This window comes from Octopus sinensis, linkage group LG7 (assembly GCF_006345805.1).
Source record: "Octopus sinensis linkage group LG7, ASM634580v1, whole genome shotgun sequence".
Classification (NCBI taxonomy): Eukaryota; Metazoa; Mollusca; class Cephalopoda; order Octopoda; family Octopodidae; genus Octopus; species Octopus sinensis.
In genome coordinates, this window is record NC_043003.1 from 83973165 (window position 1) to 83990957 (window position 17793).

Here is a 17793-nt window from a genome sequence, read left to right on the forward strand (position 1 = left end):
TGCTTTATTTTGGAGCATGTAATATTATTAACATGACTGCAGTTGTAAAATGTTTTCCACAAATTAGTTTTGCCAACTTGTGGCTTGCTTGTTTGTTAATTTTTTATTTTTTTTAAAAAAAACTTTTTCTAAAATTTGACTGTATGTAAATAATTGCCAAAATAATTTTATTTAATTTTCAGTTTGACATTAGGCATTATTTGCACACATTTACCATACATAGTTTGTTAGACACCATTGCATGATGGGAATTTAAACAAACAAACAGTAAAAAAACCCTCTACAAGCTGGAAAAACTTGATGGAAAACAGCTAAAATTATATCCTAGTCATGTTTTAATACAACATTTCATATATATATATATACACATACATATATATACATATATATATATATATATATGCATTTATGTATATACTTTATACACACACAAATATATACATACACATATACACACACACACACATTGATACATACACATAGATAGATAGGTAGATATAATAATTATAATAATAATATTAATCATAATTGTAATGTTCTTTCTTCATTTCTTTAAATGTTATTTTCTTTAAAATTTTATTTATCATTTTATCTTTTTTCTTTCTCGTCTCATCTTTCTAGTTTAATTTTATTTATTGATTGATTTTTGTGTTTGTTTGTTTTCCGTTTCTCTCTTCTCTTCTCTGTCATTTAATGCAAATGATGGTACAGCAAGTTGTCAGCTTGCTCACATGTTGGTGTCTAGTATCGAATGCTTGGAGTTTCGTACATCCTCCGTCTCGTAAGCATTGTATGTAGCGAATCTAGAATCCTTCAAGTGTGTGTAATTAGCACTGACCGCAATCAAAAAGTGAATCTGAAAGAGGAAACAAGAAATAATTAGTAACAAAAAACAAAGCAATGATATTAAGCATTTCTAACGCTGGCACAAGTGCACACATTTTAACGAATGCAGTGCTTGTGTAGCAGTATAAACACACATCGTCATATGCAAGAGAAAAAGTGTATACAAGAAGGAATGTATATATATCCAAGAAGTCTTGATAAAGGGAACAGGAGGAAGATATATATATATGTATGTACATATACGCACACACATGCAACAGGCATTGTGAAATGTGACATGTAACCAAAGATCAGGTGCAGTAGAGTTCCACATACCACTCTTCTAGTAGCCAGTGTTGTATAACATGAGACATCAAATTCATGATAGGCTTAGGTAGGAAATATAAGCCAAATAATAGAAATAACAATAATAAGAGTTCCCTTAAAAAACGTGGTATGGTGTGATTTGAGGGAGTTTTAGTCACTATTTCTAGCAACTATGGAGAGGCTCTTCTGTTCGTATGTTTTTGCGGTAAATTATCTTCCTTAACAAGTATTATTTTTGAAGGCTGCCATGTTTGTCAATACATGCACAGCAAAACTCTTCCACTTCCCTCGTCTTTTGCGCGTTTATTTTCTTCATGCTATCATAGTGGGATGGTTTTATTGTTGGACAAACTGTTTAACCAATCAACCAAGAAGAAGGAAGTGAAACATTTTTCTGATAGTACAATGGTAGGGAGGTAAGAAAACTAATATTTCTAATCATGGAGACTGATTCAGCAGAACATTTTATCACACAAATATTCTGTTTGTCAGCCTGTCAGTCTCTCTCCATCTTATATCGAGGTTTCTCAACCATTTTTGAAAATCTTTAGAACCCCTTTGGTTACTATTTTATTCTGGTGGGTCCCCACAACCATTTGATGTTTAATAACTGGTTTTATAAAAACTCCTTTCAAAATACCTATTTTATTTTTCACACATTAACTTGTGTAGGTTGAACTATGTAAAATGTCAGAGAAAGAAACCTAGCTGTTTCTTGCAATGCATACCAATACATACATCTAAAACAAACTTTTTTCAGGGACCCTTAAAATACTATTGTGGATGTATCAAGTCATTAAGAATGAAATGTCCGATTTTCTTATGCACCAAATTTGACAGTTGTTAACTATATTTTATCCTGACAAGGCGGCGAGCTGGCAGAAATGTTAGCAAGCCGGGCGAAATGTGTAGCCATATTTCGTCTGCTGTTACGTTCTGAGTTCAAATTCCGCCGAGGTCGACTTTGCCTTTCATCCTTTCGGGGTCGATAAATTAAATACCAGTTGCGCACTGGGGTCGATGTAATCGACTTAATCCTTTTGTCTGTCCTTATTTGTCCTCTCTGTGTTTAGCCCCTTGTGGGTAGTAAAGAAATAGTTATTTTATCCTGACAATTCTATGTTTTACAACACTGAAGAGTTACGTCATCATTTTTCAAAATGTAATTCATGGTTTTCTCTTGTAAATCAATTTTTGTGAACCCATGGATAGATCAAATATTCGTGTTGTTTATGAATACAAGTCCCATCGTGGAACCAATGTATCTCAGACAGCTTGAAAAAACATCAATGAAGTGTTTGGTGAAGATGTGGCAAATGAGCACACTGTATGTTGATGGTTTGAGAAATTCTGGTCTGGTGACTTTACTCTTGAAAATCAGCCCAGTGGTAGACCTGAGACCAAGATGGATAATGATGAAGTAGAAACTGTAGTGGAGACAGTTACATCTCAAACTAAGCGTGAGTTAGCAGCAAGGTTTGATGTTTCGATTCCAACTGCATTGGACCATCTGAAACAAATCAGCAAGGTAAAGAAACTGAACAAGTGGTACCACATGAAATGAACGAGCATCAAATGACACATCATCTTGAAATTTGTTGTTCTTTGCTGTCATGGCATAAAAGCAAACCATTTTTACATCATAATGTTACATGTGATGAAAAATGGATTCTAACAATAGCAAGTGTTCTGCACGGTGGTTGGATAGAGATGAAGTGTCAAAACAATCCAAAAAAGAATATTCACCAAAAAAAAAAGCTAATGGTGTCTGTTTGGTGATCCAGCACTGGTGTCATCCACTACAGGTTCATGAGACCTGGTAGGTCAATTACAGTGGATGTATACATCAACCAATTAGGTGAAATGAGTGAACTTGCAACTAAACAACTGAGATTGGTCAATAGAGACAGGCCAATTCTCTTGCATGACAATGCTCGACCACATGTTGCACAAAGAATGCTACTCAAGTTACAGGAACTTAACCTGGAAGTTCTCTGTCATCCACCATATTCACCAGATCTTGCACCAATTTATCTATCACGTTTTCCAGGCAATAGACAACTTTTTGCCATCTGAAGAAGATGCAAAAACAGCCTTTCGTGATTTCATCATCTCTTGCTCTCCAGAATACTTTGATGCTGGCGTAAATCAGCTACTGATAAAATGGTAAAATTGTGTCTATAATTTAGGTGCATAGTTTGATTAACTGCATTGCTTTTTGTTGAGATAAAAGTAAAATAAACTTTCAGTTCAAAATTGGACATTTCATTCTTAATGACCATATATTTACTATCTTGTTGCATGGACCCCACCTCCCCAAAAATTTTTGTATGGACCCTCGGGGGCCATATGAACCTCAGTTAAGAACCACTGCATTACATGGTCATTCATTTGCTTTCACATCCATTTTCTATAATAGCATGGGTTAAGCCAATGTTTCTCAATCATGTTTTTTTCTATGGGTCCCACTGATTCCTATTTTACTCTGCTGGACCCCCTGTAGCCATTCAATGTCTAAAAAAAAACCAAAAAAAAAACCAGCCCATGGTATTTTTATAATTAAACATTAAAAAATGTTACTTTGTGCATAGAATTATAACCAATTTATTATATAAGAATTAACAGAAAACTATGTGGACCCCTAAGTGCATCAACCCAGTAGTCAACTAGTACTTGTTTTTTTGAGCCCAAAAGGATGAAAGGCAAAGTCCGTCTTGACAGAATTTGAACTCAGAACATAAAGACTGATGAAATGCTACTAAGCATTTTGTCTAGTGTCCTACCAATTCTGCTAGCTTGCCTAATAATTTTGTTTCATTTTATCGCATATATTTCATATGTTGTATCATATATCCATATACATGGTATAGAATTAAAAAAAATGTTCCTTTACTGAAATGTTTGTAGCATCAATTTGAATTCCCCTTTTCCTCATATTAATTGTTTGTTTGTATGTATGGTTTACTCAACTTCTCATCTGTTAGAAAACATCTACTAAAATCAACAAAACTCTGTAATCAAGCTATAGACATTATCATGCATATGTTTTACTTGAAGATTGCAGAGGTATGAAACTCTACCCATGAGACAAACACTCAGCTTCAGTTTCAATTTAAAAAATATCCATATCTTCTACATCTATTGAAAACTCCTTTCTCATTCATTCAACATTAAGCAACACACACTTATGAAACATGCACACTATTAGCATAAATAGAGTGTATGCTGCCTGGGTTGGCCCTTCCATTTTTTGCCCCTGGATCCCACAAAAAGCACATATTGCCTACAGCAGACCCAAAAGTGGTGCCTCCTTAAAAGTGCCACCTAGGGAGAACCACCCCATCTCGCTACACTCGTGATGCACACACATACTTATTAAACACTTCTGTACAATACTCATTGACTGAATTTTTATTCACAAGGCATTAGTTACCCTGGATCTATGACAGAGGATAGCTGACTAAGGCGATGCACAATGGAAGTGAATTTGGAAATGTGATTTCAAAAGCAAGCTTCTTAACCATACAGCCATCTAATAAAAATAATATCTTAACTAACAAAACTCAATAATCATGTGAGAAATCATCATCATCATCATTTAGCATCCGCTTTCCATGCTAGCATGGGTTGGACGGTTCAACTGGGGTCTGGGAAGCCAGAAGGCTGCACCAGGCCCAGTCTGATCTGGCAATGTTTCTATGGCTGGATGCCCTTCCTAATGCCAACCACTCCGTGAGTGTAGTGGGTGCTTTTTACGTGCCACAGTCAGATGGCGCTTTTTACGTGCCAGGCGGAAATTTTAAAATTGATAGATTATTATTTAAAAGATTGTTCTTATTTCATGTCTATATCAAATCTTTCCACCAATTTACGTAGTCTTGCATACTCTATTCTTTGTGTTAATTCTCAAAAATCAGTCAAACAATGCAAAGAATCCAAGTAAGGGGAAAAAAACCCACTGGGCTACTTATATCCTCGCTATCCTTTAATCTTTTTGGTTAAATCCAAATTCAATTTCATCTGTGATATATCTATTTACTAGTCTTTCCTTCCATAGTTATATTCATTATTAGATTCTCCAGAAGCATCCGCAAGAACTGCAGATACTATAAAATACTGTCTTGATTTTAATATGAAGAGATATGTAAGGTTGTGAAGGGATTTGTATAATATTAAGAGATATATATAAGGCAGCAAAAGGATATATGAAGGGATATATAAGCATGCTGAGCAAAATGCTTAGCAGCATTTCATCCATTTTTATGTTGAGTTCCAATTCAGCTGAGGTCGATTTTGTCTTTCATCCCTTTGGGGTCGAAAAATAAATACTAGTTGACCACTGAGGCTGATGTAATTGATTTAGTTCCTCCTCCAAAATTTGAAGCTAGTATGAAAGGATATAAATTAGAAATTATGCGATACTTACCATGCTGATAGTCACCAGCACTGCTGATACATAGGTAAAGATATAGCAAGTGAACAGCTCTTTACCCTGAAAATAGAGTAAAAATGGGATAAATAAGCAAAATAATTGGGAGAATTTTAAAAAAAAGAAAACAAAAATAATACCATAAGATTTAAGGCATTATCATAATTATCAGCATCAAGATCAATTGTATTGTTTTATTTAGTTTCATTAGTTATTGAACTGTGGTCATATTACAGTACAATCTTCAAAAGGGTTTTGCTTCAATGTATCAACCCTAGGACTTTGCCTGGTAAAAGGATATAAAAAGAATGTAAAGGAATATAATCAAATATCACCAGGAAATTGTCTGATGCACCACAAATTCTTCAATCTATTCTGTATATATGTATGTGTGTGTACACACATCTGATGGGGTTTTGCAGTTTATACCCAGAAAGTTCCACTCACAAAGTTTTGGTGAACCTAGAAGAAAACACATGCTGTGCAAGGTACTAGAATGGAATTGAACCCAGAATCATATACTTGCCCCAATAAAAGTATTTGTCTCAGTTATCATCATTCTCATAATGCTTACATATGCTCTTCCATGCTGTGAGAAACCTGGTGTGAGCATACTTCTTGCAGAGAAATGGGTGGATAAGCTCATAGAGGTAGTCCGAGTGAGCAATAGAGTACTTAAGCTCAGGCTAGTCTTGCAGAATAGCATAGTGTCAATTATCTCTACCTATGCCCCACAAGCGGGCCTACCAAATAAACAGAAGGACCATTTTTATGATATTCTTCTGCAGGTTACCTCTAAGACTTGGGATTTCAATGGGTATGTTGGATGGCAGCCCAGTATTTTCCATAGTGTCCATAGGGGCCATGGAATTGGTTCCCAAACAAAGAGGGAACAAGGCTACTGGAGTTCTATGATGCAAATAACTTATTGATTTGCAACACCAACTTCAGGACACTGACCAGCCACCTGATAATCTAACAATCAGATGGTGACACAAGCCAGATCAATTATATTTTCACCAGGCAGCGGGATGCATGGTATCTCTTAAATGCAAGGACTTTCCCCGGTGAAGAATGTATCCCCAGTATAGACTAGTCATTAATGGTTTTAGACTCCAGGCCAGAAGGATGCCAAGAAGCAGACCAACTTGGAAAAGAAGGATTTGGTAGCTTAAGGACCCTTCATGTGTTCAGAGATTCAGGGACAGCCTAACTGAGAAATTTGATGAGAGGGAGGAGGAGCTACAAGCTTGTGATATAGAACGCAACTGGGAATTCCAGCAGGACAGCTTGCCGAGTGCCACAGACCAAATCTGTGGGTGGTGCAAAGTTCCAACAAGATTTAATATAAAATAGTGGTGGAACGATGCAATAGACAGGGCCATAAGAGCAAAGAAACAGACCTGGAAGGATTGGGAGAGTGGGGGTAGCAGGGAACTCTATCAGATAGCCAGAAGGGAAGCTAGGAAACTGGTATATCTAGCCAAGGGTGAAGCAGAAAAGAAGTTTGCCTATGTTCAGTGGACCAAAGAAATGAAATGTTTCAGATAGCAAGGGTGTGTGAGAGAAAATCGTGATGTCATAGGAGAGAAATGTGTTTCTGTATGAATGATGGTACACTTGCATTGAATGATTCTGCCAAAGAAAGAGGCTTGGAGATGTCATTATGAAAGACTGCTGAAAGTGGATAATGAATGGGAGGAGGAGAGTCTGCCAAAAGTTGACCCAGCTGAGGGACCAATTATCCAAATCAACAGTACCTTGGTAGATAAAGCAATTAAGGATATGAAGACTGGGAAAGCCCCCCGGTCCATCAAGAATCACCTCTGAGATGCTTAAAATATCAGGTAGTGTAGGTTATGGTCTAGTCACCTATATTGTAAATCAGGTGGTTCACAAAGTAGATATACCCAATGACTGGTGTAGCAGCACCATAGTCAACTGCCACAAAAGTAAAGGTGATGCCTTAGAAATAATTACAGAAGTATCAAATTGTTGGATCAGATGATGAAAGTTATGGAGAAAGACATAGCCCAGCTAATTAGGAAAAGAGTTAGCCTAGCAGTTTGGTTTTGTGCCAGGGAGAAGAACCACTGATGCTATATTTCTGGTAATACAGCTGCAGGAGAAATACATAGCCAAAGATAAACCTCTGTACTTGGCCTTTGTTGACTTGGAGAAAGCCTTTGACCCTAAACCTTATCTAGTGGTCAATGTGGAAAGTAGGGATAGACAAGTGGTTGGTGAGGGCTGTACAAGTTATGTACAGGGATGCTACTAATACGGTGAGAGTTGCCAATGAGTACAGCAAAGAATTCAGGGTACAAGTAGGGGTTCACCAAGGACTGTTGCTCAGCCCCCTCTTGCTCATCATAGTCCTCCAAGCAATAACAAAAGGATTTAAGACAGGTTGCCCATGGGAGCTCCTCTAAGCTGATGACCTTGCTCTTATAGCTGAATCACTACAAGAAATAGAGAAGTTCCAGTATGGAAGCAAGGTCTATAATTGAATGGCCTTAGAGTTAACCTAACAAAAACCAAAGTCTTAGTAAGTAGCAAGGCAGGCAAATTACTAATCCCTTCAGGTAGGTGGCCCTTCTTGATCTGTAGAAAAGATGTAGGTAGAAACTTTATAAGATGCATCTGGTTAAGCTTTGGACACATGAAAAGGTGCAGCAATATCAGAGGAATGTTAACAGGGAAACTAGCTTTTGTATGTGGAAGATGCACCAGAACAATAAATGCTGAATATGTGCAGAAAATAGACTCCATCAACTGCCAGGGGAACAAGCTATAAGTAGTAGATAGCATCTGTTATCTAGGTGACCAAGTTAGTAGTGGAGGTGAATGCTCTGTGAGTGTAGCTGTGAGAATAAGATTAGGCTGGGCAAAGTTCAGAGGTCTACTACCTCTACTGGCAACAAAGGGCCTCTCAATCAGAGTGAAAGACATTGTATGATGCCTGTGTATGAACAGCCATGAACGATGGGGTTTGACAGCCGAGGATATGTGTAAGCTTGAAAGAAATGAAGCAGTATGCTTTGCTGGATATGCAATGTTTGTGTGCATGTTTGAGAGAGTGTAAGTATCTTGATAGAAAAGTTAGGCATAAGAGGCATCAGATGTGGTGTGCAAGAGAAATGACTGTGCTGGTACGGTCATGTGATGTGTATGGACAAGGACAACTGTGTAAAGAAGTGCTGATCTCTAACTAAGGAGGGAATCTGTGGTACAGGTAGACTGAGGAAGACATGGGAAGAAGTGGTCAGGCATGATCATGTGCCTCACAGAGGCAATGACTAGTGATCAAATCTTTAGCAATATGCTGTGCTTGAGAAGACCTGTCAAGCCAAGTGAAATCGTAGTCAAGGCTGATGTTGGTGTCATGTAACTGGCACCCATGCTAGTGACATGTAAGGTGCACTGTTCAAGTGTTGGGTCTCACAGAGGCAAAGTGGTTGAGTTCTTTTCAAGCATTGGGCCCTCATAGAGCAAAGTGGTAGAGTTCCTTTTGAGTGTTGGGTCTCATAGAGGCAAAGTGGCCAAGTTCCTTTCAAGCATTGGGCCCTCATAGAGCAAAGTAGCAGAGTTCCTTTCAAGCATTGGGCCCTCATAGAGCAAAGTAGCAGAGTTCCTTTCGAGTGTTGGGTCTCACAGAGGCAAAGTGGCCGAGTTCCTTTCAAGCATTGGGCCCTCATAGAGCAAAGTGGCAGAGTTCCTTTCTAGTGTTGGGTCTCACAGAGGCAAAGTGGTTGAATTCCTTTCAAGCATTGGGCCCTCATAGAGCAAAGTGGCAGAGTTCCTTTCGAGTGTTGGGCCTCACGGAGACAATGACCGAAACCTTTGGCATTATGTCATGCTTGAGAAGAAGACTTAGCAAGCTGAGCAAAATAGCTGTCATGACAGATACTGGTGTCACATAAATGGCACTCATGCTGGTGGCATGTAAAAGCATCCATTATGCTCACAGAGTGATTGGTGTTAGAAAGGGCATCCAGCTATAGTAAACCATGCCAAATCAGACTGGAGTCTGGTGCAGCCTTCCAGCTTACCAGCCTTGGTCAAACCATCCAACCCATGCCAGAATAGACATCATCATCAACATCATCATCATTTAGTGTCCGCTTTCCATGCTAGCATGGGTTGGACGGTTCAACTGGGGTCTGTGAAGCCAGAAGGCTGCATCAGGTCCAGTCTGATCTGGCAGTGTTTCTACGGCTGGATGCCCTTCTTAACGCCAACCACTCCGTGAGTGTAGTGGGTGCTTTTTACGTGCCACCCGCACAGGTGCCAGACGGAGCTGGCAAACGGCCACGGACAATGGACGTTAAATGACGATGATGAGCATATGTGAGATGTGACTCATGAGAAGAGCAGACTTAGAACAAACTGAAAGTATTTAATCATTTTTTGCCTTCATTGAGTCCATCGTTTTAGTGATTCAGATTTTATGTCACACTTTGATGTTTCTCACCTCACCTTCACTACAATGATTTTCTCTAGTAACTTATGTATAAAAGATGTCTGTTTGTTTGGTCATGGCTCTGTTGTTCACAAACCAAACTCATCCATGGTACAGCTGTGCTAGAGCTTTTTGATGCTCTGGTGTCACTACATTTTGGATGGTATATATATATATATATATATATATATATATATATATATATAGTGAGGTAGGCAGCTGATAACATGGTTTATTATGATGAAGTTAGCAATGAATACTTGAATTGATATCTGTTCTTGTGTAAGGTGTCCACTGTTAGAATTACGACTGATCGTTGACCCATGCATTAGACATCTGTGACTGATAGGCATGGTCAGCTTTTGTTTGAGATACCGAGGTTTCATGGGCTAGAATCAGCACAGTTCATTCTAGGTGAATGACAAGTTCTGCAAGATTGATGGGGTGGGTGTGTGTGTGGGGTGGGGGGCAGGAAAATGTTATTCTCAAACTGCAGATCTACCCCAAATACTCACAGCAGAATTGATACTGCTGAAGGTATGGAAGATTGTGTGGTGATGTTAATCCTTTTATGTAGGAATCAGATATATCCATTCAAAATTTCATTACCCTTAACTACAGAAAGTAGTTTTATGTACCAATCTATATTTTGTTGGGGAATGTCATGCTTGAAACTGTTTTCCATTGAGATATGTCAAGTTTATTGAAGCAATTTGACTCGCAGAAAATACTAATTCTATTTTTGGTAGATATTTAACGTCATTACTAGAATAACCATGAAATTTAATCTTCCAGTGAATGGTACGTCTGTCAAACGGTAACGCAGGTGTCCCAAGGTGAGCTTAGCATGGACGGAAAACACACGTTGAGCAAAAGGGCAAAAGCTCATTCGATCTCGATTTTCAGTCCGAATACGGACCACAAAAGCGTTGCCCATCGATCCTTTCCAAACAGCGGTGAGCTATGCATCCACTGAGAGGTGTCAGAAAAGTTACCACAGGGATAACTGGCATGTGGCAGCCAAGCGTTTGCAACCACATCGCCTTTTGATCTTTCGATGTCGGCTCTTCCTATCATTGCGAAATTAATGAAATTAATCTTCCAGTGAATGGGTTAAACCAGGTTGATGGATTAATGCTGTCATCAAAGAATAGTAATGGTATCTCTGATGGACTTCATATCAGTGTATCAAACTACTGACAAAAATGGCCGACCTATGTAAAAGATGGTCACACTTGCATAAAATCAAACTGGCAAGTGATTCTATATTTGTGTTAAAAATATATAGTGATTAATGTTTTAGAGACGCAAATATGGTTTTTGAAGGAAAATTTTACTTACATCTTTCAGGAACATCTCCAGTTCTGGCTCACAAATAGTTTTGTTGAGACCTGAAAAAAGGAAAAAAAAAAATGATTAGAAGAAGACAATTATTTTAGATTATGTAAATGGTTTGTCTTTTTAAACATGATACTGTATATGGCAGTAAAATCCAGAACAAGGAATGTTTAAAGCTGAATCTTCTTTAGCTTGATAATAATAAGCAGAGTTAGTTTGGACTGATAGAAATGAGAAAGGCTAAGTAATGTAAGTGTTCAGTGGAACAATTATGAATTAATATATTTGAGGATACCCATGTTGAAGGAGCAATGTGGAAGTCACATCTATTTACAATCAAATTTAGAAACCAAGTTTTCACTGAAATACTAGTATAAATTAAATGTTATTATCTTCATCGCCATTGTAACTTTCACTTTTCCATGCTTGCACGGATAAGATAAAACTTATTGAAGCAGATTTTCTGTGGCTGGATTCCCTACCTGTTGCCAACCCTCACCTGCTTCCAACCGAGCTAATATTTCTACTAGTTCTTTGAATATGAATAACATAATGTTTTCATAGAAGATTGAAAATTAATGACAATACTTTTATGTATATTTCTGACTAGTGCATGGTGTCAAAGGAGATGCAAACACACACATATGCACAGCTCATATGTATATAAATGATAGCCTTCCTTGAGTTTCTTTCAACAAAACCCACAAAAATTTGATCAACCCAGGGCTGTAGAAGTGGAAGATGCTTGCTTAAGATGCTGTGCAGCAGGACCTAACATGAAACCACATGGTTGTGGAGCGAACTTTTTAAACCACACAACAATGTCTGTGCTTATACAGCTTACAGTTTTATTTTAACCCTTTCTATATTAATAACTTGGAATTGCTGTATATGATGGGAATTTTGGCTGCCAAACTTAATCCCTGATCCCTACAAATACTTTTCTCTTCTAAGACATGTTTGGCAGTAAGAGAAAGAAGAAATAACATTATGGCTGGTAAACGGATGTAAGACAATAGTTTTGTTGACAGACCTGAGTGTCTACATCTGCTTGTGACTATATAGGCACCTAAAACATTAAGTGAAAACGAGCATGCTACATGTTACCAAGTCAAATTAACTCAAAATTATTCAGGCTTCTTTATCAAATGCATTATCTATTCACATTGTTTTGAATTAATCACACATTATCTTGTAGCTTCAAGATTTAAATGGTGTGGTTGTATATTTTTAGAATAATATTATAGGGTAGGTGTGAGAGGTTGGATCTGGTCAGTTATAATATAAAACAGGTAGAATATTTAGGCCAGATATAGCTGGATTAAATGCTAAAGCATTAAGTAAAATGCACCACTAATATTTTACTTTCCATGCATAGCACATCCATAATTTTAGTTTGATTCCCAGAATGCCACAAGTCAAATAGATTGAGAAGCATTAATTTACAATATCCTCTGTTCAGAGTCGATTATGATAATCACCAACCATTGTATGTTGGGTCTCTGTAAGTTAGTGTTGACCATGCAACTGTATGTGTGTGTGCAGGCTTGGGCAAGACTTTATGAGAAGGGCTAGAAGTTGCACGTGCATGCGAGACTGCCCTCTACATGCTACTGATATTTATTTAAAAGATAAACCAAGAATTTTGGCCTGTAGCTTGACACCAGTGACATTGCAGGCATTACTGTAGGAATGTAAACATCTGGAAAAAATAGCAAAAGACATCTTTTCCAAACCCTCTAATAGTTCTATTAATCCACCATCCTAGATGAGGATTTTTCTAATGGCTCTAAAAAGATGCATAATGGTTAGTTTGGTGGGATTTGAATTCAGTGCATAGTGAGTTGAAACAAATATTACAAAGCATACTTCTGATGCTCTAATGACTCTACCCATTCACTTCCATAGTAATGGTACTGGAGTTGACTGAGCCAACTTATATGTGGTCTTATAATCAGAATTAGAACTGATGGCTGATAAGTTTCTTACTTAGACATTCAGGAATTATTTCAGAAACTAAGTCATGGGAATCAGAGTACAAAATTACACAGAAAGAGAGACTTACCATAATACTTAAGTTCAATGCAGTCTCCCTTCTTGAAGTCAGTGGAGAGAATGAATGTGCTGACCAATAATGGCATTACTCCAAGGGAGCTGGCAGCTACCCAGATCACGGCCAGGAAATAGGCAAGAAACAGCACCTGTAAATGAATACAGAAATGAATAGAAGCATTCATTGGAAAGTATACTCAAGTACAGATAATTACGGGCGTACAAAAAAGAAAAAGGCATCATCTTAATTTTAATTTGTATTCATTTACACACCAACATATATGTTTGTTTATTCACACACATACAAATATACTTACACTTGTAAAGATATATATTTGAACCATCAAACATGTACAAATACACACTTTAACCATCATACATATACAAATATACATTTGAACAATGACGCAGATACAAATATACATTTGTACAAATATACATACAAATATACAACATACAATACAAACCTGTTCAATCACACACGGACAAATATACATTTGTACAATTACACACATACAAATATACATTAGTACTCACATACAAATATACATTTGTACACTCACAACCATGCATTTGTATAATTACATACGTACATACCAACTTACATATAAATATACTTAGCTTAGAAAGAACAAATATGAGGTTATACAATAGTAGAATACAGACAGAAAACTCTTAATGATTAATTTACTAATTAAAAATTGATCATTTAAGATATTTAAAGACAGTTAAATGACCAACAGAGTGGGAGTATAGTATAGGAGAGGGGGAGAGAGAGGAAGGGAGAGAGAGGAAGAGAGAGAGAGAAAGGGAGAGAGGAGGGGAGAGAGAGGAAGGGAGAGAGAGAGAGAGGGATAGAGAGAAAGGGAGAGAGAGAGGAAGGGAGAGAGAGGAAGGGGAGAGAGAGGGAGGAAGGGGAGATAGGGAGGAAGGGGAGAGAGAGGAAGGGGGAGAGAGAGGAAGGGAGAGAGAGAGAGGAAGAGAGAGAGAGAGGAAGAGAGAGAGAGAGAGGAAGGGAGAGAGAGAGGAAGGAGAGAGAGAGGAAGGGAGAGAGAGAGGAAGGAAGAGAGAGAAAAGAAGGAAGAGAGAGAAAAGAAGGAAGAGAGAGAGAGAGGAAGGGAGAGAGAGAGAGGAAGAGAGAGAGAGAGGAAGAGAGAGAGAGAGAGGAAGGGAGAGAGAGAGGAAGGGAGAGAGAGAGAGGAAGGAAGAGAGAGAAAAGAAGAAGAGAGAGAGAGAGGAAGGGAGAGAGAGGAAGGGAGAGAGAGAGAGGTGGTTTTATATTAGGTGCTGAGAGGTTAAAGTACGAGGGAAATGTGAACAGGGTTTTTGTTGTAAAGGAGGTACATGGCTACATTGCATTATATAAAGGTGGGTGTGGACAATTGGGGTAGAACCCTGAATGAGAAATTTAAAAAATGGTGGTGATGAGATGTGGATGTACAAGAAGGTGAACAGAAGTTGCAAGAGTGTGTGCATGGAGAGTGAAAGATGGTTAGAGATGAGAACAGGGATGAATATAGCGAATGATGAATAAGGGCAGAGGAGTGGTCAAAGGTAAATAAGAATTGGAGGAAAAGAGAAGAGAAGAGATGATGATGACGGACAGTACAGAAAGTACATCAAAAGAATAATAATAATGCCCTGATGCACTACTGAAGGTGGAAATGCCCCGATGCCATACCAGACAGTGGAAATGCCCCCGATGCCATACCAGACAGTGGAAATGCCCCTGATGCTGTACCAGACAGTGCAAATGCCCCCGATGCTATACCAGACAGTGCAAATGCCCCTGATGCCGTACCAGACAGTGCAAATGCCCCTGATGCCGTACCAGACAGTGCAAATGCCCCTGATGCCGTACCAGACAGTGCAAATGCCCCTGATGCCATACCAGACAGTGCAAATGCCCCTGATGCCATACCAGATAGTGCAAATGCTCCTGATGCTATACCAGACAGTGCAAATGCTCCTGATGCCGTACCAGACAGTGCAAATGCCTCTGATGCCGTACCAGACAGTGCAAATGCCTCTGATGCCGTACCAGACAGTGCAAATGCCCCTGATGCCGTACCAGACAGTGCAAATGCCTCTGATGCCGTACCAGACAGTGCAAATGCCCCTGATGCCGTACCAGACAGTGCAAATGCCTCTGATGCCGTACCAGATAGTGCAAATGCCCCTGATGCTGTACCAGACAGTGCAAATGCCCCTGATGCCGTACCAGACAGTGCAAATGCCCCCGATGCCGTACCAGACAGTGCAAATGCCCCTGATGCCGTACCAGACAGTGGAAATGCCCTGATGCAGTACCAGACAGTGGAAATGTCTCAATGACGTACCAGACAGTGGAAATGTCTCAATGACGTACCAGACAGTGGAAATGCCCCAATGACATACCAGACAGTGGATATGCCCTGATGCAGTACCTGACAGTGGATATACCCTGATGCACTACCAGACAGTGGCTCACATGGCTTCTGTTCTTAACTGACTGGAAGTGTTATCATGTACATTGTTTTGTCTTGGTATAAAAGATGGGCTACAACAAATATTCTGCTCAATATCACATATTATGCTTTAGTTTAGCCTTGATGGTTGCATATCAAAGCAGCCTTCTCTCTTGCACACTACATTTGATTCACCTTATGCTCAACTTTTCTCACTCTACTTGTACTTCAGTATTCATCCACACTGATGTTGCATGTCCTGCAGAGGATGCTAGCTTCATTTCTTTTGAGCCTTTATTAGTCTTCTGCATGCAAGACCCATGCCTCACTACCATGTAAGCATTAAATTTCACTCATAAGCATCATACGCTGTCTTTCATTCTAAGAGAGAAAACTTTTCAATAACAACATAGGTAATAGCTCTCTGAATTTTCTCTCGTCTGTTCTTATTCTAGCAACTATACTTTCAGATCATTCTTCCTCAGTGCTAATTAGGTCACACTTGTAACAAAAGCTGTCTACTACTACCAAGAATCCAGTTGGGCATTTGAGAAAATTCATTTTCTGTGTGTCATTAGAGTTTATTGTACATGCACATCTGCCATGTACAAAGTCTACTTCCTCTGTTAACCTGTTTGTGATACTGCTGCACCTGTATAGTTACATATATATATGCAAGCATATATGTGTTTCATGAAATATTTGATGGAGTCAATTGACAGTTATTAAACATGAAACCATTGTCATCCATGAAGATGATCAGCTTCTCATGTACTGCTACACAAACATAGAACCCCACCCAAGTGCACTACAATATAGACCAAATCCCTGCATCCCAACCCTAACTCTTAGCTTTCATTTGCAGTACATTCTTTTCACTTGTTTATTTAACTACAAATGATATTTAATACACACATTTTTTGTGAGGAAATTCTAGCTTTGCTCATTAACGAATGAGTTAATTTGATATTCAAGTCTAGAAAAATTAATAAAATAAATTTAAAAAATAGCAATATCAATTTAGTATACATTTACTCTCAAATTATATTGCTTAAATTATACATACACACACAGATACAAACAAATATAAACATACACATATATAAATATCTATCTATGCATACATGTATATGTACATGCATGCACACACACACACACACACACACACATGTATATTCAAACACATATGCACACATGTACATCCATACTACAACCATTTAATATATAAATTTTGAAGAAAGAGGTAGAACAGACATGAGAGAGAGGGAGGGAGGGAGATTATATATATACAGGCAGGCAGGCAGACAGGCAGACAGACAGACAGAGTCAGACAGACAGACAGACAGACAGACAGACAGACAGACAGACAGACAGACAGATAAATAGACAGACAGACAGACAGACAGACAGACAGACAGACAGACAGACAGACAGATAGACAGATAGACAGACAGACAGACAGATAGATAGACAGATAGACAGACAGAGAAACAGACAGACAGACAGACAGACAGACAGATAGATAGATAGAGTGGTACAGAGTGGTACAGAGTGCAATGTTAGTAGCTGCAGTATAAAGGAGTGCATGTGAAGCAGTAAGAAATATGAGGAATGGAGTGTGGTAGTGGCAAATAGGAGGTGATGGTGGTGAGTAGTGGTAGGAGCTACAATGGGGGGGGGGAATAGTGCAGTTAGTGACAACAGTGGTAGTAGCAGTAGTGTTGTTGTTGTTGGTGCAGGTGTTGGTAATTGTGGTGACAGTAATAGTAGTAGTAGTGATAGTGATGGTAGTAGTAGCAGTAGTAGTAGTAGTAGCAGCAGCAGTGCAATGAAGTGAGTAAAAGCTAAAGAATTCAGTGAAATAGTCAAAGTAGGTTAGAGAACAACTGTGTTCCAGTAAATTCCTTGCAAGA

The 17793-nt window shown here is 38.5% G+C and overlaps 1 protein-coding gene across 11 annotated transcripts in view; it reads right to left on the reverse strand.

Annotated features, from left to right (window-relative positions):
* Positions 1-593: 593 nt before the first annotated feature.
* LOC115214044 overlaps positions 594-17793 on the reverse strand; it is a 653508-nt gene continuing 636308 nt past the window's right edge. For all 11 annotated transcript variants that reach the window (XM_029783073.2, XM_029783076.2, XM_029783074.2 and 8 more), the window contains 4 exons: positions 13447-13582; positions 11385-11434; positions 5579-5644; positions 594-856 (listed from right to left, as the gene is read on the reverse strand). In XM_029783073.2, coding sequence (XP_029638933.1) covers positions 728-856; positions 5579-5644; positions 11385-11434; positions 13447-13582 — 381 coding nt within the window. In that variant the 3' untranslated portion in view covers positions 594-727. The remainder of the gene's footprint in view (positions 857-5578; positions 5645-11384; positions 11435-13446; positions 13583-17793) is intronic.